General features: G+C 43.4%; 1 protein-coding gene across 2 annotated transcripts in view; it reads right to left on the reverse strand.

Moving 5' to 3' along the window:
- Positions 1-500: 500 nt before the first annotated feature.
- Positions 501-23698, reverse strand: part of ATG2B (autophagy related 2B) — a 74954-nt gene continuing 51756 nt past the window's right edge. For both annotated transcript variants that reach the window (XM_059373920.1, XM_059373919.1), the window contains exons 30-42: positions 22075-22277; positions 20788-21014; positions 18576-18684; positions 17432-17626; positions 16478-16579; positions 10876-10954; positions 10371-10578; positions 7886-7955; positions 7465-7547; positions 6091-6212; positions 5687-5841; positions 4817-4966; positions 501-1265 (exon numbers count right to left, since the gene is read on the reverse strand). In XM_059373920.1, the coding sequence (XP_059229903.1) occupies positions 1035-1265; positions 4817-4966; positions 5687-5841; positions 6091-6212; positions 7465-7547; positions 7886-7955; positions 10371-10578; positions 10876-10954; positions 16478-16579; positions 17432-17626; positions 18576-18684; positions 20788-21014; positions 22075-22277 (1934 nt within the window). In that variant the 3' untranslated portion in view covers positions 501-1034. The remainder of the gene's footprint in view (positions 1266-4816; positions 4967-5686; positions 5842-6090; positions 6213-7464; positions 7548-7885; positions 7956-10370; positions 10579-10875; positions 10955-16477; positions 16580-17431; positions 17627-18575; positions 18685-20787; positions 21015-22074; positions 22278-23698) is intronic.

A 23698-nucleotide genomic window follows, 5' to 3' on the forward strand; every position in this document is an offset into this window, starting at 1 on the left:
GCACACGAACAATCACGCGGGCCCCAGTTCATCAGAGAGTGCACGCACACGAACAATCACGCGGGCCCCAGTTCATCAGAGAGTGCACGCACACGAACAATCACGCGGGCCGCAGTTCATCAGAGAGTGCACGCACACGAACAATCACGCGGGCCGCAGTTCATCAGAGAGTGCACGCACACGAACAATCACGCGGGCCCCAGTTCATCAGAGAGTGCACGTTTTCATTCACACTCGAAATAAATGGAAGCGACTCCATCTGAGTTCGCTTCCTTTGCCAAAAACATGGTCTTACTCCTCTTTATATTTTATGAAAATCTGTAAATTACATAACGAACAGATCACATGACTTGTATTAATCTACACACACACACACACACACACACACACACGATAAAGTGCAACACGACAGACATGTCTGCGACACGCACGTTCTCAAACGCCCCCAGAAAGACCTTCTGAGGGGATGGAAATAATGTTTTAAGCGCATGGACACTAAATCCAACAGACCAGGTCATTTATTCCTCTGTGATATTTATATTAAAATCCTATTTGTTTTGCTTTCCCTGTAGCTTCTGTCTCTCATTCTCAATGAGAGTTTCGAAGCTGTGATTCTCTTTAAACCTTGAGAAAATCAAATCCTCAGGGCAATATAAATAGTGCTTTCAAAGTGCACAAATGCTTCTGAGCACTCTGGACTGTGTAACAGGAGGCTGCCAATGATCTCTCACCCGTAGCAAGGAAAACCACAGCCACTTCAGGAAGAGCAAGCATTCCACTCACTGGGCAGCAAACGCTTCCGGTCTTTTGACACTAGCCACCAAACATTTCTCTAGGCAAGTACCAAACCAGCCCTAAATGTCACAAGTTTTTGGTTGCATGTTGCTTTGATATTAAATTATTTAACTAAGAAATGCTTTTGTTCCTGAGATGAGCACAATCACAGTAAATGAGGACCCTCTAAAGCTGCCAGTGGGACACTGTGCTCCTTATTTCCACCCTCACTATCTCCATAAACAATCGCATCTGAAGCATCAGTCTTCCCCGTGGCGCCATTTCTGTGACTCGTCTTGCCGAACATCAGGTCTAATTTGGTTTCTCATGCCGCCTAATACATTTGATGTCGCTTCTGTGGCAACAATCAGAGGTTTCACCACCGCAGGAGGAATCTGGCGCAGGACCTCGCCCACGGCACCAGTGACCCCTCTGCTCTCGTGTTCTCGAGCTGCGGTTTCGTAAATCGTCTGAGCCGTGTCCGTGAGTCCCTGAAAGGGGGAGTGGAGAGAAGGTCAGAAAAATCTCTGCATTAACCTACTGTATACAACGTCAGCAGAGTTCATCAACACTATGCTTATACCTAGACCAGAAAATCCACTGTGTTTTTGAGATAACCCAGGATAATTATGTTTATGACAAACTGTAATTATACGGAAAATAAGAGGCAATTATTATGATTTAGCATTTTGTTGTGACACGTTGTGTGCAGAAAATAGAGCGAAGCTACCATTTCAGGTAGGGAAGCTTAAAGAAGTATTCAATGATCGAAGAGTAGCTTTCTTGGCACTAATAATCACTCGAGTTAAATATCACAAACAAAGCTTCTGGAATAAATATAATCACAAAAGGGATACAGTGATCGTTCCTTTGATTCAACTATAATAAGAAAACCTAATTCTACAAAGCTCCAGAAAATGATCTGTTTTAAGTTACTGGCTACATACTAGGAAAGAAACTGAAGATTCAATGAAGATGAAAGGATTGGATTAAACAGAAAAAATTCTGAAAACATAAAGCAGGAACTTATTAAATAATTTAAAAGTTTCTTCAGCATTTTTTCATGTTTCTTATCCCTGTGTAATATTAAAATAATTGTGACTGCTACACCGTACAGCTGAACGTAGAAATCTGTTGATCAAGCCAAAGTGGTAAAGCGTCCCCTGACTTTGGACTCCACCGTCTGACTCAAACCCCACAGGGGACACGAGGCCCTGCACCGCTCTGACTCTTCCAGGGAAGGGCACCGCACCAGGCACTCTGGGCTGCTCTCCAGGGAAAGCAAGAACGCTGTCCTAACCCAGAATCCAGTCCTGGCTCCGACAAGCTAACAGAGTGTCCTGTCCGCCCTGCACGGCAGGGTGAGCGCGCGATGCCGCAGAGGGAGACCAAGTACGGAAGAACGAGAAACAAACACGAGTGCGGTTTTACAAGCACCTACAGTCAGCGAAACCGACAATACAGAAAATGCTCGCGGCTGCGGCACTTGTCCACAGCATCCCTCTCCCCGCCTCGGCGCCACTCCCCAGCCCACCGACAAAGCGGGCACGGGCGGAGGAGAACACCGTGAGGACCCCCACCGCGTCCCGGAGACAACGGCCGTGAATTCCTGTCTCGGCTGCATCGTGTCACAGTGTCATCTTAGTCAAGTCCTTTCCCTCACCCTTTCTTTCTGTTTTGTTTGGGCTGGTTGCTAGTCGAGTCCTTTCAGGGGGCGGCTCCAGGTGTGCGGTGAGGGTCAGACGCGAGCGGCACGAGGCACCCGCAGAGGCCGGCGCTCGGAGCTCACAAGGCCGGCCCCGGAGCTCGGCCGCTGCCCTCCCCACGGCCCCCGGCTACCTCGGAGGCGAGTGACGTCAGCAGCGGTCAGCAGCACATGGAATTATCTGCAGGCCACACAGTTTCTACCACAGATGCTTTTTCTTTTCAATTTTCTTTAAAAAATTGTTAAAATAATTCTGAGCTGGGAGGTCCACACCAAAACAGGTCTGGGCACCGTGAGCCGAGCCCTGACTTCAAGGAGGAGCCAATCTGTGAAACAGCTGGAACGCTTTCTCTCCATCTTTGAGTCACTAACATCTCAAAGGGAAGATACTTATCACCACAGAGGAGCCTCCGCTCAAAAAGCATTTAACACGGAAGTGTGATGCCGTGGAATCAAGCACCCCAACCACCTTGATCTGTGCTCACTGCTCTCACCTTCCCCTCCCCAACTCTTCGCACTGACAGTCAGACACAGAGAACCACACGGCAGACCCGGATCCCCCGGGGCCCACCGTGGCCCCAGTGCTGACTCGCCGGCTACACGGGGAGCCAGTCCCGCTGCGCCAGCGTCCTCTTGGGCAAGTGAGGAACACTGACTCCCCTGAATGGTTGCTATACGCCTGCCACAAAGTCAGCACCCAGATACTTCTTCAAATGACCACAGGTTAAAGCAGGCAAGCGATATGCTAACTCCAAAGTGCTCCATACCCAAGTGCTATTATATCCTGCTGCCAGGGCCCCAGCTTTGCCCTGAACCCCAGGATTGTTTCTTTAAACCAGACTTCTAACACGTCTACTGATAACTGGCCCAATCCTGACATCTGTAGAACAGATCTGACCAGTCCCTATTCTAACTGAATCTCCTTTGGAGAAAAGCAAGTGGTCTTGCTTTTATTTATTCCATTAATACATTTCCCGGGGGCCCTACCTCAGTGGTCTTCCAACCACCCGGAACCACAGAGGCCACTTTGTCAGGGAAAAGACCATCCTAGGCACTTGTGCCTGTCAGAATATGAGGGGGGCGGGGGGGGGGGGATCTTTAATAAAATCCTAATACACGCATCAAGACTAAAACCACCTTGGGGAACCTGGGCAGCTCAGCTGTCATGGTCCCTGGGTTCTGGGATCGAGCCCTGCATCGGACTCTCTGCTCGGCGGGGACTCCGCTTCTCCCTCTGCCAGCGCTAGTGCTCGCTCGCTCGCTCTCACCCTCTTGCTCTCAAATAAATAAATATTTTTTAAAAATCTCAAAATTCATGTCATAAAAAAGAATGTCAAGAAAGATTACAATTGGGAACATCCCTAACAGTGCCCATTAAAAACCAGGATTCACTGGTGCAACTAAACTGCCATTAGGCTTAATAAATGTTGAGATTCAGATAATTACAAATCACCAACTTCATTCTTAACCTCTGGCACAGATGAACAAAGGGACATTTCTATGAACATTGCCACAGCGGTGCTTTAAGGAAAACAAGATCTACCAAGAGAAAATGAAGTATGCTGTGCTCTACGACAAAAGGCCATGCGACCATCTCAACGAGGGGGACGTGTATCGCCATGGGCAGATCTTGCAAGGCATACATTACAGGGCTACGTACACTATGACACCAAGTATGTTAGCTCTTAAAATAGAAACAATGGTATGGGGACGCCTGGGAGGCTCAGTTGGTTAAGCTGCTGCCTTTGGCTCAGGTCGTGATCCCAGCGTCCTGGGATCGAGTCCCACATCGGGCTCCTTGCTCGGCAGGGAGCCTGCTTCTCCCCCTGCCTCTGCCTGCCATTCGGTCTGCCTGTGCTCGCTCTCTCCCCCTCTCTCTCTGATAAATAAATAAAATCTTTAAAAAACAAAAAAAAAGAAAGAAAGGAAGAAACAATGGTATGTGTTGCTTATGAATAAATACAAAGTAAAGTATAAAAACATGTACCCAAAAATGTGTACCGCCTTCAGGAGAGTGAAGTCATGGGAACGGGATCAGGATGAGCGGTTCGCCAGCAAAGCTGTACTTTTAAGCAAAGCTGAGTACTGCGGCGCAGAACTACCGAGCACGTCGGGCCGGCGCGAGCGTGTGTGCGTGGCCGTTCCCCGGCTGGCTCCACACGCCAAGAACCAGCCTTTCCTCCAGATCACGACTCTTCCTGGGGAGCCCGTCAGGACCTCCTGCAGGCACCGCCACTTGCTGGGGCAGCGATTCCAAGCACACCCCCAGGGTGTGTGACCACAGAATGCTCTTCCGACCAACCGCGCTGCGGCCTGCCCACCCGGGGCAGCACTCACCTCCTTGACAACACTGTAGGCCTTCGCCACGCCCTCCCGCAGGTCCACGGGCTGGTGCGCTAAGCGGTGATGAGGGAACCTTTTGATCTTCTTGGGCTCAATAGAAAGGGTCCCAGGAGACACCATGTCATAAGCGGTCTCTGCTGCGGCCTGGATCGTTTCACCAGAAAGTAAGAAACGCATCAGAAGACAATCTGCAGAGCTGTGCTCCAACAACGCACCTGCCACCGGAGCCGGGAAGAGCAGGGGGACTCGCAGGCCCTACCGCAGGCGTGTCTGCAGGCCCGGAGTTCTCCCCGACAAAAACTGAGCACTTCCGTAACAAGAACATTAAAGGGAACGCTAAGTATCTGGACTGAGCAGACTTTCTCAGTCCCTCCTCTCCCTCCGAGAACCCTCTCCGTGTTACCAGGTTAATCGACAATGCCCTGTCTGGGACACGTGCATGAGGTCAACCGGAGTCCAGTACTTAGCAGGACAACCCTTACTGCATCTCCTGTCCGATCTGCAATGCCTCCTTCACGTCTAGCTAGGATCTAGTCTCACTGATGAGGCAAAATAAATCCCCGACTGACTTAACGGTTACAGTTTAACTGAAACGGGCAAGCAAATTTGACACTGCATTCCACTGTTTTATTCTACCAATTATTAACACTGGAAAGCTGAGCAATAAAAAAAAATAAAAATAAAAAAATAAAAACAAGGAAAAAAATCCCCACAAAACCCAATGATATTAAATCATCATGAATAAGGTATCTATTCTCAGCATTTGGTGTATTTCACAGTATCTTTGTAAAAACACAAAAATCCCAGCCATTTTATTGTAGCGTTTCCTCTCTGTATAGAGTGAGGCGGTCGGTGGCGAGATACCTGTATGGTCTGAACCATCCTGTTTGTGAGCTCTAGCGCAGCCATCGCTGTTGAGGTGCCGAAGGAGGCAGCCCCTCTCTGGAAGCCTCTGACGATGCGGCCGTCCTTCCGGTACTGCTCTATCGGCAACCAGACCAAGTCCTTTAGGCCTTGCACTAGAACAGCAGTCACCAGAGAGAATCAGCGGGACTGCGGGAGCTCCGATCTCGGCTGTCATTCCAACCCTGGGGTTTTATCCTCAAATGGGACGCAAAGTGCTCTTACAGGTGTATAAGACCACACACAAAGTTTTCCAGAAAGATGGTCCTCACACAGACTGTCCCAAAGACACTCATAATTCCAAAGGGGTTAAGAATCACAGATCAAGCAAAATAAATCATCTTTTGATTAAAAAAAACACTCACCTAATTGTACTAGTGAATGCATAGGCCCAACACCTCCCAGGATTCCTGGTAGCTGGTTCTTCTTAATGTCAGTAAGCCATTCGGTGATTGCATACGAAAACAATTTGTCAACACCTAGCAAGCTAGAGCAAATGACTATTAGTATACAGAGAAGAGAAAGAGATTTGTAGGTTCAGATAAACTGGGGAGTTTTTTTTGTTTTGTTTTGTTTAGTTTCAGGGGTAGAATTTAGTGATTTCATCAGTTGCACAGAACACCCAGTGCTTGTTGTATCATGTGCCTCCTTAACACCCATCACCCAGCTACCCCACCCCCACCCCTCACCCCCGTGCCCTATAGTAACCCTCAGTTTGTTCCCTACAGTGAAGAGTCTCTTACGGTCTGCCTTCTCCTCCGTGTTATTTCATTTTTCCTTCCCTTCCCCTATGTTCATCTGTTCATCGTATGAGTAAAATCATATGGTATTTGTCTTTCTCTGACTTAGTTTGTTTATATAATAAGTTGGGGGGATTTTTTTAACTTAAAAGAAAATGTACCAATTACGAGGACAAAATATTACAGATGTTCAATCTGAATATACATAAACATATGTACACATATGTATAATCCAGCTTAATGTTAGTAATTTCTATAAAGCTTCAGTAACATATATGAATGTGTCCTTCCACTGCTCCTATTTCTTGAACACCTAAAGCTCTAGTACAGGAGTGCCTGGGTGGCTCAGTTGGTTGAGTATCAGACTTGGTTTCAGCTCAGGTCATGATCCCAGGTTCATAAGATCGAGTCCCACATAAGGCTCCATACTCAGTACAGTCTCCTTGAGATGCTCTCCCTGCCCCCCACATGCACACATATGCTCACTCTTTTTTTTTTTTTTTTTTAAAGATTTTATTTATTAATTTGACAGAGAGAAATCACAAGTAGACGGAGAGGCAGCCAGAGAGAGAGAGAGGGAAGCAGGCTCTCTGCTGAGCAGAGAGCCCGATACACATGCTCACTCTTAAAGAAATAAAATCTTCAAAGCTCTAGCACAGGATTAACTCATTGTCTATAATTGCCACGTAGGTCTCAGTTACTATGAACCATTATGTTGTGAAATGCCAGTCCTCTTGCCAAATAAATGAATTTATGACCTTGGGAAATTCTTAAAAAATAACTACAGCTATTTTTGCAAAATACTACTCTAGTCAAACTACTACTCTCTCAGCATAAAAAGTAGACCCTAATCAGTAAGCCTCCTCCACGAATGAGCTCTCTGCACAGAATACTGTAAAATAATGATTAATGTTTGCTAAGAAAAGTCAATGCCTGGTTTGCTGTAAACTAACTGCAGTCACTATACCATAAAACCTCATAAGATAAAAACCGACCTACCCATGCCGGTAGAAAAGCCTCTTCAGCTTCAGCTCTGAGCAGTTTAACTGGGCCAGACCAATCAGAATTCCGGCCAGGGTACCCTTTAAAATTCAAAAAAGCCAGATTAATGTGTAACTGAGCGACCAAACATTTAAAATAGTGGTCATTTGGACAAGTCAAGGTAGTATTCATCCATTAATGCAGCTAAAACACTTGAAGTATTTACAGCAAAAAAATATATATGCAATAATATATATTACCCAATTTATACTAAATTTTACTCATGGGTAAAGTAAATAATGTTTACTTTAAAAACAGAATTAAATTTTAAAATCTTGCACGTCACTTCAAACATATAAACCATTACAGAAAAAGTTTAAAAATTAACTCCATTAGAAAAGATAACTTTGTAGAATATATTTATACAAAGTTTCCAAACCTGATCCATTGATACGTGTTTGCCATGATAATCAAGTCGAATAGGAACTTCTGATGTGAATCTAAATTCTCTGAAGATAAAGAAAGGAGGGGAGTTATTTATATTCAGAAGTACCTGTGGTTGAAATTAGATATAAATTAAACAGTTCAACTAGGTAATAAAAACGAACCATAAAATAAATAAGGTGACTATCTCGAGGCCTAAATAAAGGGCAATGTCTTTTGGCTCCACCTTTTCTTAAGGTAATATAACAACTAAACGAATGTTAACCATCTTATACACTGTATATATTTTATTTAAATTTTCTCACAAAAAAACTTCCCCTAGTTTACTAATGTTTACCTTAGAAAAATTTATTCTGGCAGATATTCTCAATTTATAAAGAATAATAAAGGCAACCTTCAAGATCAAACCAAAGAATATAATCATTTCCAAGAAGTAAAAAAGAGAAGAGGTAAGGGACTTCTCTCAACTGCGCCATGACGCAGAGCGCACCAGAAAAGCCAGCCACGAATCCCACTTTTACCAGCTATACGTGTAATCATGGGCAAGGAACTTAACTCTGAGCCTAAACGTCTTAGTCAATTTTTAAAATGCCACCCTTGTTGGTGAATTTTAGTGAGCATCCTTGAAATTAATGCTTATAAGCAGGATACTGACACACAACCACCAATAGTATACATCAAACAAAAGGAACTAACTTCCCAAAGCTGGACTGTAAATTGGACTTAAAACACAATTTTTCTACAGAATTAGTGTCTGCATTTATATCCTAAGCCATTCCCCAAAAGTCCAATTTAACACACAGTAAAATGGAAAAGCTGTACTTAAACATCAATCATTACAAGAACCTGGGACCCCAGGTCATCCCTCATCATCCAAACACGTATCTCCACTTGGTTCTCTGGGCCTTTTGGTTCTCTTCCTTTCTCTGTTTTCTTCATGGCACATAATATGACAAATCACGTATGTAAATTATTTGTAGGCTCAATTATACAGGGAATTTTTCTCGACCTTGCTCACTGTGGCATACACAGAGCTCAATAAATATTGTGGGATGGCTGGCAGACATCAGGCCATCACTTAGAAAATGCACTAGATTTGGGATTAAGACCTGTGTTCTGGCCTTGACTCAGCCACTAACTGTGTGGTCTTGAACAAGGCAACGTACTTCTCCAGACACTAAAGTTCCTCGCCCGTGAAGTGAGTAACCTGGACTGTATCACTGACTACTACTCTAAGCCTTCTAGGAGCTTGTGAGAGTAAAAACACAAATCCATAGCTATTTTAAACAGTCTAATTATAAAAAAAAAATTTACCTAAGTGAGGCTATGCATGCTGAATAAAAAGTGTCAAATTTCTCCACCTGCAGGCCAAAACTGTTAACAATTCAATTTCTTTTGGACTGGTTATCCAGTGTTCACAAAAACCAAACCAGGAGTTCATGTGTGATTAATATAAAATGAGAATTTGAATTATTACTTATGATACACAATTTTTTGTAGTAAAAAAAAAAATCAAAGATCAATGTGGGTAAGTAATTAAAGAGATTCTTCTTTCCTGGTGAAATGTTTAAAACTGCCAGAGATCATTTACAGGACCCTTCCAATTCTCATGTTATTTTCTACAGTATACAAGTATATAAAATCTCTATTTTCTACAGTATACAAGATATATAAAATATGAAAGCACTTTAAATAGTTAGACTGCCCACGTAGGGCCATGCCCAAAGTCTAACCTAAAGTCAGCTTGAAAAGCCAGAATCTGGGGGTGACTGATGTCAGCCGGAGTACGGAAAACGAGGGGAGTAACGAACGGCTCCTCACAACACAGATGGCTTCAATCTTTCTTCTTCCTCCTTCCAAAAGAGCCAAGGCTCCAGGCCCCCCATGAAGGGCGGGGATAGAAGGAAGATGGGAAGGATGAACAGGTCTAGAAACGAGGGATAACTCCAGCGTGCAAGCAGCTAGCGGAGTGGTGGGCAGGACAGCGGGAGCATGCGGGCCCTTCCCGACAGTGCCAAATGAGCCAGGGAGCAAGCGAAGGGCCAGGAAAGACACAACAGTCATTGGGAAGGGCAGATGCAAAACCAGACAGAAAATGCCCTTCTGCACATGGGAGAAGGAAAGCACAGGGAAACCGAAGGGAAGCCAAGGTGTGTGAGGGCAAAGAGGAAAGGGCATCATGTTTAAGGAGGTACAAATAAGCCAGTAAGAGTGACCGGGAAGAGCGACAGAAGGAAGAAGGTAAGAGGAAAAGGACATTCCTGCTACAGAATCAGGAGACACGACTCCTGAACCAGGGTTACCATGTGTAATCAAGGGTGCAGTGCACGTGGAGCCCACAAATAAATAAAGACACCAGTTACTATGCAGCAGTGCAAAGAAAAGCTGGCGTAACCTCATAATTAGTGGTGGATAAACACATTAAAGAACCTGCAAAACACTAAAATAATTTCACGTGTCATCAAAATTAAGTGATTTACCTAAAAAACACGGGCTGATCACTAAATGATGCCTCTTCAGCTGAGAAGTCCTTCTCTTCCTCCCCATTAACCACTCCCACTGAGTTGGCACCATCATCTTGGGAAGGTTGCTTTGGCCCAGGGAAAGAAAGAACTAGATTCGGCTCCTTGGAGGTGCTTAAGTGCCTTGGCAAACTGCAGGTGACATCAGCTCCAGGAGACTTTTTAACTGAAAAGGTAATGCGCACATTAGAAAAATTAGGAACGCTTCTTTAGAGCAACCATTTAAAATTCATATGAATTTAACTTGTTTTGCTGCATTTAATAAGCACCATTACTGCTAGAGAAAATTGACATCTACCTTTTAAATTATTACTCTCACATAAACAGCATTTGCAAAATATAAAAGCACATTTATATAAATGAGAATAAAGACTGTCAGTACACTCTCAAAAAGGCCTCATAACAATCAAAAATCAACCCAAGTACTTGTCATAGACTTTTTCCAACTATACATATTTAATACCTTCTGGATCTGGAGCCATTAGAAGCTCTACTTCTGTAGAAAGACTTGTGAAGAAATCCTTCAGGAAGAACAAGGCATCCTAAAATGAAAAGATGTAATTATAACCAAAGGGCAGGCACAGGGGCGGGGGGCCTGGGAGGGGGACATCTACTTCTGAAACTATGAAGTATCTCAAAGTCCAGTATTTTACTCATTCAAAAACCACTATAATTTTTTTGAGTTCTTCATCTGTGTGAAGCACTGTTCCTATTCCCCATCTCTCTCTCTCTCTCTCTCTCTCTCTCTCTCACACACACACACACATACACACACACAAATTCCTTGTTAATTCTCACAACTCTGAGAAAGTTAGATTTGTTAAAATTAAGATACAGAAGTTAAAGATCACATAGCTATTTCTTTCTTTTTTTTTTTTTTTCCATACAGCTATTTCTAAATCAAGTACATATTGGTTTTCTCAGAAATACGGCGTCCTTGTTCTCGGACACCAGCGCTCCGTGTGAACCGGCGGCAGTGGGCGTGTCACCGCCGTGAGGAACAGCAGCCGGCCGGCCTGGACACAGGCATGTACCTCGCAAGTTCTTACTGCCATATTTCTGCCTTTACCACTATGTTCTATTGCCTTAACACATTTTCTCCAACGGACAAGATACTCAAAATTAAAATCCATAAAATCACCCAGTGTGGTCTCTTCTGAAATGGTATCATAACGAAAATGCACGGACCTGTCTTAATGCTGTCCGAGCGAGCCACATTTGCCAGGTATTAGCAGCTTCATTGTACTCACCTCACTCTCACCATCTGGAGATTAAATGCCTATTCTTCCTTCCATTAAAAAAAAATTCTCAATTAATATAAAGCATCACTACTGTACCAAAATGCAGTGTGGTGGGGAAGTAAAGGGTCATATTTGGTAGCACGCCCTGAGTCTGGTCATTCCAAAGGATCTAATCAACTACTACTAACGTTTACCAGAGGTATCGATGACGAAAGTCAGAAAGGCATTTTTTCTAGGTAATGCGGCATATGGGAGACTGAGGGAGGGGACTGAAGAGCAAGGACGTGGTTTCCACAGTACGGAAACGGTTTGGGTTCTACAGTAACGCAGTGGGTTTATGAACTGCCCACTACCTTATGCTTCACACTTACAGAAGTGTATTTTGTTACATTACATACATTATATATCACCCAGGTATGTGTGCATATATACAGACATTTAACATATGTATATCAAATATTAGATATTTCAAATGTAATAGTACCTAAAATATTATTCTTTGACCACTAGATGGTGATATTTTAACACAATAAATACTTGGACTCTATGACTGCCTTCAAATAACACAAGAGAAAATTTCCAGGTATAAATATGCTCTTAAAAAGAGGGGGGGGGGCGCACCTGAGTGGCTCAGTGAATTAAGCCTCTGCCTTCGGCTCAAGACATGATCTCAGGGTCCTGGGATCGAGCCCCCACATCAGGCTCTCTGCTCTGGTGGGAAGCCTGTTCCCCCTTGCCCCCCTCCCCCGGCCTGCTCTGCCTACTTGAGATCTCTCTCTCTGCCAAATAAATAAATAAAATAAATAAATAAAATCTTAAAAAAAGAGAGAGCGAGAGAGAGAGAAGACCATAGAGACAGTGGCTTTTATCTATTTTCACTACAAATGCACAAAACAGAAGAGGAGATATTAATTGTCAGCATTTCAATATGCTCTCAGAAGTTTTAATTTTGGTATTCACGCTAAACTCTTTACAACTCAATAAAACTACCTGATTTTAAAACTAACAAGACACAAACACTTCACAAAAGGGTGCACAGGCGCCAAGTAAGCGTGTGAAAAGACGCTCGGCATCGTTAGTCCTCAGGGAAATGCAAACGAAAACCACAATGAACACCAAATAAGACCGTTAAAATTAAGAAGACAGTGTCAGGTTTGGTCAGCGTGTGAACCAGCAGCAGCTCCCTTTAAGTTCCTGGGGGAAGGGATACCAAGGGTCTAACCACCTTATAAGGGAAAACCGGCAGCTTCTTACGATGGTCAAATACGCATCTGCCTCATGGCCTGGAAAGTGTTTATGATAACCAAGACAAAGACGACTTGTACACAACCTCGTAACAGCTTTATTCCTAAGAGCCCAAACCAAGAAAACCACCAAATATAAATCACATAAATGGCTACACGAACTGTGGCACGGCCACACCAGGACATCCGTCCTCAGCAATAAAAAGGAACGGACCGAACAGAGGTGAACAGCCACGCCTCCGCACAGGTGAAGCTCCCGGCTCAGGAAGCCGAACACACTTCCATTTACACCAAGCTGTGGGACGGAACGAGCTGACCTATAGCGATGGAAAGGAGACCAGTGGTTACTTGGAGGTGCTGGAGGCTGACCATAATGGGGCACAGGGGACTCTGAAGGACACAGAAAATGCTATTTCAACTGGTGGAGTAGTTACTCCAGTGTATCTGTCACGCTGTACACTGTACACCTAAAATCCGGCACTTTATTGTATGCAAACTATACCTCCACAGAATCAACTTCTTAAAACTTTAAAGAAATGTGGTTTTTGTTTTTGTTTTCTTAATAAATTTAGGCTATAGTTATTTCTACCTTTAAGAAGATACGAACAGGGGCACCTGGGTGGCCCGCTTGGTTGAGCAACTGCCTTCAGCTCAGGTCATGATCCCGCAGTGCTGGGATGGAGTCCCACATGGAGCTTCCAGCTCCGTGAGGAGTCTGCTTCTCTCTCTGACCTTCACCCCTCTCATGCGCGCTCTCTCTCTCAAATGAGAAGATACTAACAGTATCCTCTATCACAGGACAGAAGTGTTAAAATAATTAATTATAATGTCATACTCAATCAAGCAATGATGCTATGAAGCCACAAATGTGCCCACTAGTACTGCTACATAATCACCGTCTCAAACCTCAGCCAACCACATACTTCCCTTACCAGAATAGCCTCCCATCTCCTCTCACAACCTGAAATGGGCCCTCGATGCCTTTACACAAATCTTAATGCAACTAACTCCACCACTTCCCTTAAGACCCATGGCAAGTGTCACCTCCTCCATAAAGCCTTTCCTGATTACCCCTCATTCCTCTGAACTCCCTGCCTGGCTCTGGAACCCCTTCTGCTGCCACACATCCCGCTATGCGTATCTTTACCACTAGGACTCACCTCAGAGTGTTAAAAGTCCTCTGTTTTATGTCAGTCTCCACCCCCATACAGAGATCTTTGAAGATGGGGATGTTCACTTATCTTTGTGTCCCCAGCATCCTGGTACAGGACCTGGGACAAGGCTGGCATTCGGCAGATCATTTGGGACTAACAAGCATATCTTCCCCGCACAGATTTGTACGCAGTGCTACACTGAAATGGACACCAGACAGGGGAGTCAGGAAATCTGGCCTCTTCATAGTTCACAACTAAACTGCCTAGTTACATGACCGCCTCATCTACTTACCCTTTCCCAGATGAAAACTGTTCCTTCTGCCTAGTGTCCTATGGGCATGCTGAGCTTTGGAAACAATGGCCCTGAACTTAAACACCAACACAGCTTTTTTGAAAACATGAGAAAATAGCATGTTGCTTTCATACTCACTATCTATGATCTATTTAAAAGAAATAAAGTCAGGGACATGCTTGGGGGGGGGAACATTATGCAAAGCATTATCGTTCTTCAACTGATTTGTTTTCAAAAGAAAAAATGGAGAACAGAAGTATCTGGTTTTCTCTTCAGATGACCACTTGCTCTCTCAAACCAAAGCTCGTCAATCTTTGAAGGTGCCAGTCCGAAAGGACGTTTGCGCAATGAATCCACTGGCACACACCTGCGAGCACGGCTGTGCCCCCCTTGGGTTCATTTTGGGGAACGATTTCCCGCTCCTCTTCAGGTCAGCCAAAAGAATGAGTTCCCTGCTTTCTCAAAGATTAGTATCTCCCCATTTCAAAAATCACAATGCTTTATAGTTCTAAGAAGAAATTAAGCTCAATATTTAAAAAAAAAAAAAAAAAGTCTATTAAAGAAAACTGGGTAGGGCACTTGGGTGTCTCAGTGGGTTAAGCATCTGCCTTTGGCTCAGATCATGATCCCGGGGTCCTGGGATTGAGTCCTGCGTCAGATTCCCTGTTCAGCAGGGAGTCTGGTTCTCCCTCTACCTTCCCCACTGCTCATGATCTCTCTCTCTCAAATAAATAAAATCTTAAAAAAAGAGAAAAAAGAAAGGAAAAAACCTGGGTTTGCTATGTCTGGCAAAGTCATGCCATAAAGAAGTCTCCCACTCAAATTCTTGCTCACACTAATTTCCACAGATCGAATTTCCCATAAATGCTTGACTGTAAAACTATACAATCACGGGCCCGTGTATGGATAAGTCAAAATATGGGTAGCCAAAGAAATTCTTCTCATAAGGAAAGAAAATAAATCTAAAGAACCACTGGCAAGTCCGTCCTACCTCAGAAGCTACAGATACTAACGTGAAACTGTGCTGAACTTCGGTGCCTCACAAGACAGTTTTTCTGAGAAACTGCCCATATTTTCACAAGATGATCATTTTAATACCTTCTTCCTGAAATATGTTACGTATTTCAATAACAAGTCAACATTACTGAATCCGTACCACGTAAGCAAACCAACAGTGCTATTCCACACAGACTCTCCTTCCCCATCAATGTGCGGCAAACAGAGTTCAGCCGTCTCAAAAGCAGACTACTTTGCAAACTCCATTTATCTGCTCCAGGTGTGACGTGCTTCAGTTAATAAGAACAACAGTTAATACTTCTGATCCTTAACACCAAGCTAAATATTTAACTCACGCAAGTCTCTTCTGATCCTTATTTTTTAAAAAATGATTCTGTATCTACCTCTACTACTTTGATTTTATCAGTAAAGGAAGTGAGGCTTGGAGAAGGGACTTGCCTAAAGCCCCCAACTAGGGAAAGAGAACTGAGGCGTTAACCCCAATGTGACCCCAGCGGACTGAAGAGCATCAAGTGCTCACACCCCCTGAACCTAGTTTGCCCAAGCAGCACCAACTATCTTTTAAACAGTGGAGTTAAGGGAAAACCTGGGACAATTTGATGGAAATGCTTGCTTGCAAAGTGGACTTCTTTGGGTCTTTCCACAAATCTGTTGTTTGTGACCTGTTCACAGTCACAATGAGAATGTGACCGTGACAAAATAATTTGTCATCTTGCCCAGGGCAGAAGGAATTCTCTTCCAGGTGCTGTGGTGAAGAGACAAACGCTCGGATCTTTCAATCACAGATATCAGGGAGTCGTTTCCTACACCCTGAAAACACCGGCGTACCTGCCGCAGCGCGTCCGGACACGGGACAAGGGGAAGCAGGGACCGAGCGCTGGGTCGTGCGGACAATGAGGAGACCGGAGCAGAGCATCTAATCATGTTTACTCACCAACAGTTCAGATTCCAAATGCCTGATGAGTCTGCCCTGTTCTTTACCAGCAGAATTCTTCAATTATGTGATTCTCGTAACAGTTAAATAACAATAAACATTTTAATTCACCTAAATTAAATCCCTCCTTCTGAAGCTGGGACACAGAAGCAGAATTCCACACGCGACGCTTGCAGTACAAACCTGGTCAATATTGAGGCGAAGGGGCATCAGAGACACTCGCAAGCAGCACTCCTGCGGCGACCGGCCGGACTCTGGGCGCACGTGCAGTGCTTTCACCGTCAACTACGAGAGAAGAACAACATTTTTCTCCAACTACATTACAACCTTGTTTTCTTTAAAAAAAAAAAAAAAAGAAGAAGAAGAAAAAGAAACAAAAGGAAAAAAGTCCCATTTGTTACAGGAGAACTGAAAGTGGAATTTTCCCCCTTTTTGTTTAAAGGCCTGAATCACACCGTTCTGGGTCACACGCTCCCCGAAGCTCAGGATACGGGTTCTCCGTAGTGGGAAAGACACAGACGACAGTGTGGTACACGCGCTTCAGGGTCCGCTGGGCCCCCGGAGCGAATTCATAGGGCCACCCTCCAAAGACAGCTTCTAGGACCGTTTTCGTCCAGCAATCCTGAGTCAATCATTCCTACTCCACTACAACTCACAAACTGTCAGAAATCTGGAACACTTCCAGCAATACTAAATGTTCTGTGTAGATCACCATGGACTTCCAGTTTGCCTCGGGTATCAATACACTGACAATTATAAAACGGACCCTAAAAGCGACATGTAAAGTAATTTTTAAATAATAAAACTTTAAGCGGCACCTGGGTGGCTCAGTTAACCATCGGCCTTCAGTTCAGGTCATGATCCCAGAGTCCTGGGATCAAATCCCACATCCGCTCCCTGCTCAGCGGGGAGTCTGCTTCTCCCTCGGCCCCTCCCTCCAGCTCATGCCCACTCACTCTGTTTGAAATAAAATCTTTTAAAATTAATAAATCCTTAAACAGAATATTTAAAAGGTATTTTCATATTAATATAAAAAAAAACTTCGAATTCCCCATTTCAATCTTCTGCAGTTAGATACAATAAACACACTTTTCCAAAATGAACATAGAATAGAAAATATGAGGTCTTAAATCTCACCATGTTGGAATGAGCTTTTCGAGGCATTTCTTTACTGCAATACAGGTACAAAAACTTATTCATTTGTGATGTTGCCAGACGGTCTCGAATTTCAAGATCCTGCACGATGAACACCTGCCGGGAGACTGGGTGCTCTAAGAGGCCAGAGTCACACTCTGGCTTGCAAGGCGGGTAGACCTCATGCTGAAACTTCACCTTCACAGAAAAGAAGGAATACACAACAATTTTTACCCTTTATTTAAATTAGATTTCTCCTTTAAAATGCAAAGTATCACCCAACACTTCCGTGGAATTCTCGGGTTCCAATTCCACTTTCAGAGAACAGAACATTCCTTCATTTGTTCACTTTCTTCATCTACGTGTGTCCACCACACAAGGATAAGCTCGGCTGACATCTCTTATTTGATCTTGGCAAAATCCCTACCCTTTTCAAGCAAAACTCTCTCTAAGAATACAGAATAATACACAAAATGATCATCTTGCATACCTATGAAATTGCTTGAAAAACAATCAGTGGAGATAAAGTTCAAGTTCCAAAGTGGGGCAAGGATACAATGAAATCGTCACTACGGTATTTCCCCATTAAGTACCCTAATATATGACACCTGGCACAATCCCAGACAAGCTGAAAGAACTGAATGCACAGGATGTCACTGGTGACCTGGACATACTGGTCTCTAGACATTCCTGATGGACCTGACACAGGTCCTATCCAACGGCAGCCCTCCCAGATAGCTACTCCAGGGGAGCTGTTCCCCAAGTGTGGTCCTGGGAAAGGTAATATCAGAATCACCTGGGAACTCATTAAAAAATGCAAATTCATGGGCCCCACCTCATACTGATTCAGAAACTCTGGGGCCCAGCAACTTGTGTTTTAACAAGCCCTCGAGGGGATTCTGATGCTTGCTCAACTCTGAGACACACTCCTCTAGGGACAGCCTGGGAAAACAGAAACAAAACAAAACCCCTCAAACTTCTTGGAACATTTGAGAAAGAAAAAGCAAAAGTTTTACAAGACCCCTGCATTTTTCTAATCCAAAAGACTGGGACTTACGGCTCAAGACCACCAGGCTGGGGAGTAACCAAGGAACCCCCATTAATGCTCCTATTGCAGTGGCTTTTTCTTTTCAAAATGCCATCTTACCTTGCTTAACTGTATTTCCATTAAAAAGTCATGGTTTCTTCCTTTTCCCCCACATACCATGTTACGTCCATGCCTTGTGGGAGTGTGAGAAGGTGAACTGTGGGGACTGCTATAAATGGAAAAATTGAAAAAGAAAAAAAAAATCCTTTTGTTAAAGGAAATATTTAAGAAAGGCAATGAGTAACCTCAGGAAAAATGGCAAGATAAAAAAAGAAAATAGGATTACAGAACTATCAAGACATGGTCACAGAAGGTATTTCTCTATATCAAATCTTAATGCTTTGGAGGCCCGGAGAACATGAATTTTATTACTGCCACTGTGGCAATCATCTGCCTGCTAAATATTCAGAACTACAGAAAAACCTTACTATGGTGTTGGTGCTCATGTAACAGGACACAGAAAAAGGAGACCTCCTGAGAAGTTCCTTATTACTTCAGAAACTCCCTACAGTCAGAGTACAATCCCAATCAATACCAAATCAGAGTACAATCCCAATCAATACCAAAAATAAATAAATAAATAAAATCACTTTTTTTTCCTTGAGATTTTATTTATTTGACAGAGCATGAGTGAAAGAGCAGAAGCAGGGGGAGCAGCAGAAGCAGAAGGAGCAGCAGATTCCCCGCTTAGCAGGGAGTCTGATGCACGACTTGACCCCAGGGCCCTGGATCATGACCTGAGCCAAAGGCAGATGCTTAACCGACTGAACCATCCAGGCATCCCTAAAAAATCACTTTTTTTTTTTTTAAAGATTTTATTTATTTATTTGACAGAGAGAGATCACAAGTAGGCAGATAGGCAGGCAGAGAGAGAGAGAGAAGCAGGCTCCCTGCTTAGCAGAGAGCCTGATGCGGGACTCAATCCCAGGACCCTGAGATCATGACCTGAGCCGAAGGCAGCAGCTTAACCCACTGAGCCACTCAGGCGCCCCAAAATCACTTTTAATTAGAAAGTCTCTGCACTGTTGTGCCAACGATTACCACTCCCTGAAACCTTTTCTGATCCTCCCACCCTAACGAGAAAGTTCGCTCCCACTGCACCTAGGCGGGCTGGTCCTCTTCTAGCTCCACCGAACAACACACTCATTGAACAAGTACTTCAGGAGCACCAACCCTTTGCCTGGCACTGCTGGACGCCAGACATTCAGGGCCACACCTGGCCCCTGCCCCCTGAAGCACAGATTTCACTTCACTGCCCTCATCTGCTTCCATAATGGCCCTTCTGAATGCAGGACAAGGTCTGGGTCTTTTTTTTTTTTTTTAAGATTTTATTTATTTGAGAGCAAGAGAGAGTGAGCATGAGAGACAGCATGAGTGGAGAGAAGGAGGGGCAGAGGAGAGGCAGAAGCAAGCTCCCCACTGAGCAAGGAGCCTGATGTGGGACTTGATACCAGGACCCTGGGACCACAGCCTGAGCTGAAGACAGACACTTAACCCACTGAGCCACCTAAGTGCCCTGGGTCTTATTCATTTTAGTGAATGTGCCTCTAATACAGGCTCCAACACATGGCAGGTAACCCCAAAATTTTGCTGAACGGAAATCACTTAAGTCACCATATTTTAGTAAATATACAAACAATGCAACTAAGTTTACAAATGAAAAGTTTTAATATTAAAAGACTAACATTTAATTAATGTAGTTTTCAATACTACTTTATTAATTATTCTTAAAATGACAAATCCTAGGGGGCCTGGATGGCTCAGTCAGTTAAGCGTCTGTCTTTTAGCTCAGGTCACAATCCCGGAGTCCCAGGATCAAGCCCCACATTATCTGCCTCCCTGCCCAGCGGGGGGAGTCTGCTTCTCATTCTGCCCCTCACTCCAACCGTGCGCTCTCTCACACGTGCTCACTCTCTCTCTCTCAAATAAATAAAATCTTTTTTAGGGGCACCTGGCTGGCTCAGTGGGTTAAAGCCTCTGCCTTCGGCTCGGGTCGTGATCCCAGAGTCCTGGGATGGAGCCCTGCATTGGGGTGCGTTCTCAGCAGGGAGCCTGCTTCCTCCTCTCTCTCTGCCTGCTTCTCTGCCTACTTGTGATCTCTGTCTGTCAAATAAATAAATAAAATCTTAAAAAAAAAATCTTTTTTAAAAAATGACAAATTCTTTTTCTAGGAAAAGACTATAATGGTCTGTAAAAAAAAAAAAAAAGCAAAACAAATCAAAATAAACAAACAAAAAAAAAACAACAAAAACTTATGTAGAAATCAACTTACATGTAACTTTTAGCTGGAGAAGTAGGAGGGACCGTTCCAAAATCCTTTCCTCCATAAAGATGCCAAACAAGAGAGACTTCTTTAACAACATAGCGGACGATAGGGATGGGAAAGTGCAATGGGGCTTTGCTCGTGTCCGTCTTCTTAGCGGGCTGACTAAAGTAATTCTCTCTTATTACAATTGCATCATCGACCATCACTTTTACAACTGGCTCTTCCTCCTTCTCCTAAAATAAACAGGGAACACACATGGTCTGGTCTCAGTAGAAACCACCGATTATGCTGCAGATCTCAAGATTTCTTGATTCTGAATTCTTCCTAACAACAATATCAATATATGAAACGGGCAAGTGGTGATATTAATCATCACACTGGATGGTCCGCATTATTCAGCATCAAATGGACTTTCTATGTAAATCACTCCACAAGGAGTCCTTCATAGTCTTCAATCTAGCTTTTACCATTTGATAATAAAAAGGCACAGATTTAGTAGGTGTGTGTGGATGTGAGTGTGTGTCTGGTGTGTGTGTTTATTGTTTAATTCAAAGTCAAGACTACATTCCAAACTTGTCATACTTCAACATATGGACCAAATTACCATGATCCTAATAATGAAATCATCCTGAGTTTGACTGCTTTTATTTTTCTTAATTTCCCAGGATGCAGTAAAACAAATACATTCACCAAGTCACTACTGAGCAGTTTAGTATGTGTATGTGCTAAATGGCGATTTCATGAAGTTCAACTCCAGCACTTAACTGATCTAGTGAGCTGTGCGTTCTTACATCCAGGCCATACTTTTAAATGCAAGCAGGACTCTCACATGGCAATTACACTTATCAAACACCCATCAGCCTTCACACACCATGTCTTACCTTTCCCAGTTCTTGGACTAGCAACTCTGGTTAGCACTCCTTTTGCCATTTCCTTGCCCTGAGGAGCTATCTTAACTATGCACAACATCTGTAGTTTGATAATCTACGTAGAAAATTTTGCCCTGAAACTAATAATACACTATATGTTAACTTGAATTTAAATAAAATCTAAAAAAAAAAAATCGTTTTTAATTTTGCAAATATTGAGCATTCTTCTCTGAGTTTTAGAGTGATGGGTCACAGAAATAATATAGCAAACATTTGCAAAGCCTCAATAATAAATCACAGAATGAAGTCGCTGTGAACTGCCAAGAGATATAAAAAAAATCTGAAGACTCTTTCTCAAGTACCCTTTGGTCATTTCAACTTGTAACACTACCTTAAGGCCTCAATTATAGCATCCATTTATTACCTGAACGTTTGCTCTTGGTGCAAAAATGATGCAAAAGTCGTCATTCTCCGTGGGCACACGTGCCATGGCATCACTAACCGAGTGGTGTGTGAAGGAGGTGTAAGGGGGGCCAGGCTCCTGCGACACGTTCCCACTCTCATCTGGAAACAGGAAGAGGTCTGAACAACATGGCTCCTGAGTTTGAGATTTTTCATCCAAAACACCTAGGTAAAAAAGAATACAACCCTCAATTTTGGTACATTTTGAACAGTAACGCTTAGTACACATTTTAACCACGTGTGAGATACACACTACATTGAAATGTTTTCACCTGTAATACCTCACTTATTTCTTACAATAACCTTCCCATTACCAATAAAAAGACTGACAGTAAGTTTGAAGTTCTCTAAGAGAACAGTAAATGATGGTCTCATAAAGTCATAGTGAGGTTCCTCTTAGTTATTTCACATTAGAGAAGCTCTGAAATGGGCAGCAGCTTGTTAGTGTGGACTGGAGTTTTGTTTAAGCCAGAACTGCACACTGACAACTCTGTCCTGTGAGTGGGGATCTGTAAACTTCCGGAACAACCAGTTACATCTGGCAGTGCCTCCCCTAAAACTATAGGAAATCTCTGCTTAGAGAGAGACGGGTGGGGGAAACAGTGGCTAAGAGGGTCTTTGGCCCGGGAGCAGTGCCCTACAATAAAGAGGCTACTCTCTGGGGCACTGGAGACCCGAACGGGCCACGTGCTCGTAGGTAGCTGTCAACGTGGTTCACAAAAGACTGCATGCGTGCCAAAATCTGTACGTGAACATACATTTTTATGCATTTTTAATACATATTAGATCCACTAATTCTTTCTCCATTCCATTAGTCATTCCAACCACTGTGATTTGGACTGGGAACATGAAGATGAATAAAGTAATGTTTTAGCTTCCACAGGCTCACAGGCCCGATTTTAAATTTTTCTGCGGCAGCACCTTGGACATACTCATCCTTTATAAGTGCCCAGTGCACCTGAATATTGAAGCTGCTCAGTAAATATTCGTGAAACATTCTTTCCCACCTAAGTAGGTTAGCTGCTAATACAATGTAATACATAGGAAGCTGTAAGTTCTTGTGTTTCCTGAGTTCTAATTTATGCTAAATTAGAATAAAATCAACAATTTAACCCTAAACTTTTATAATACCATGAGATAATTTTTTTTAAAAAAACTAAGATTTCAGAACATACAGAAATGACTACATTCATCCAATTAGAAAAAAAAATATTCTGGCCAATTCTTTCCAATAAGAAGGGAGCCTGAGCTGCAAGATAATTAAGGCTTCTCTGCATGCTTCTGTGCCTCTGTCAACATTCATGACCTTGCCAAGACTACCTTCTCTCTCCCCTCCACATACCTAAACCCCAGCCACTCTTTTAAAAATTAAGCCAATTCCTCTCACTTTCACTGAAATCTCATGAGACAATTTCAGTCCCTTCCAACTAGTAGATGAGGACGTGACACACGTCGAAGCCCTTTCTCACGTCATGTCCTCATCACTCTAAGTAAGAACATCAGTCTGGCTTAGTGCCGATCTGTGTTACGAAACTCGAAGCTAACAGAAAAGATAAGCTTGGACTTTCATTTAATCTGGGCCCCCA

This window comes from Mustela nigripes, chromosome 13, assembly GCF_022355385.1.
Source record: "Mustela nigripes isolate SB6536 chromosome 13, MUSNIG.SB6536, whole genome shotgun sequence".
NCBI classification, from domain to species: Eukaryota; Metazoa; Chordata; class Mammalia; order Carnivora; family Mustelidae; genus Mustela; species Mustela nigripes.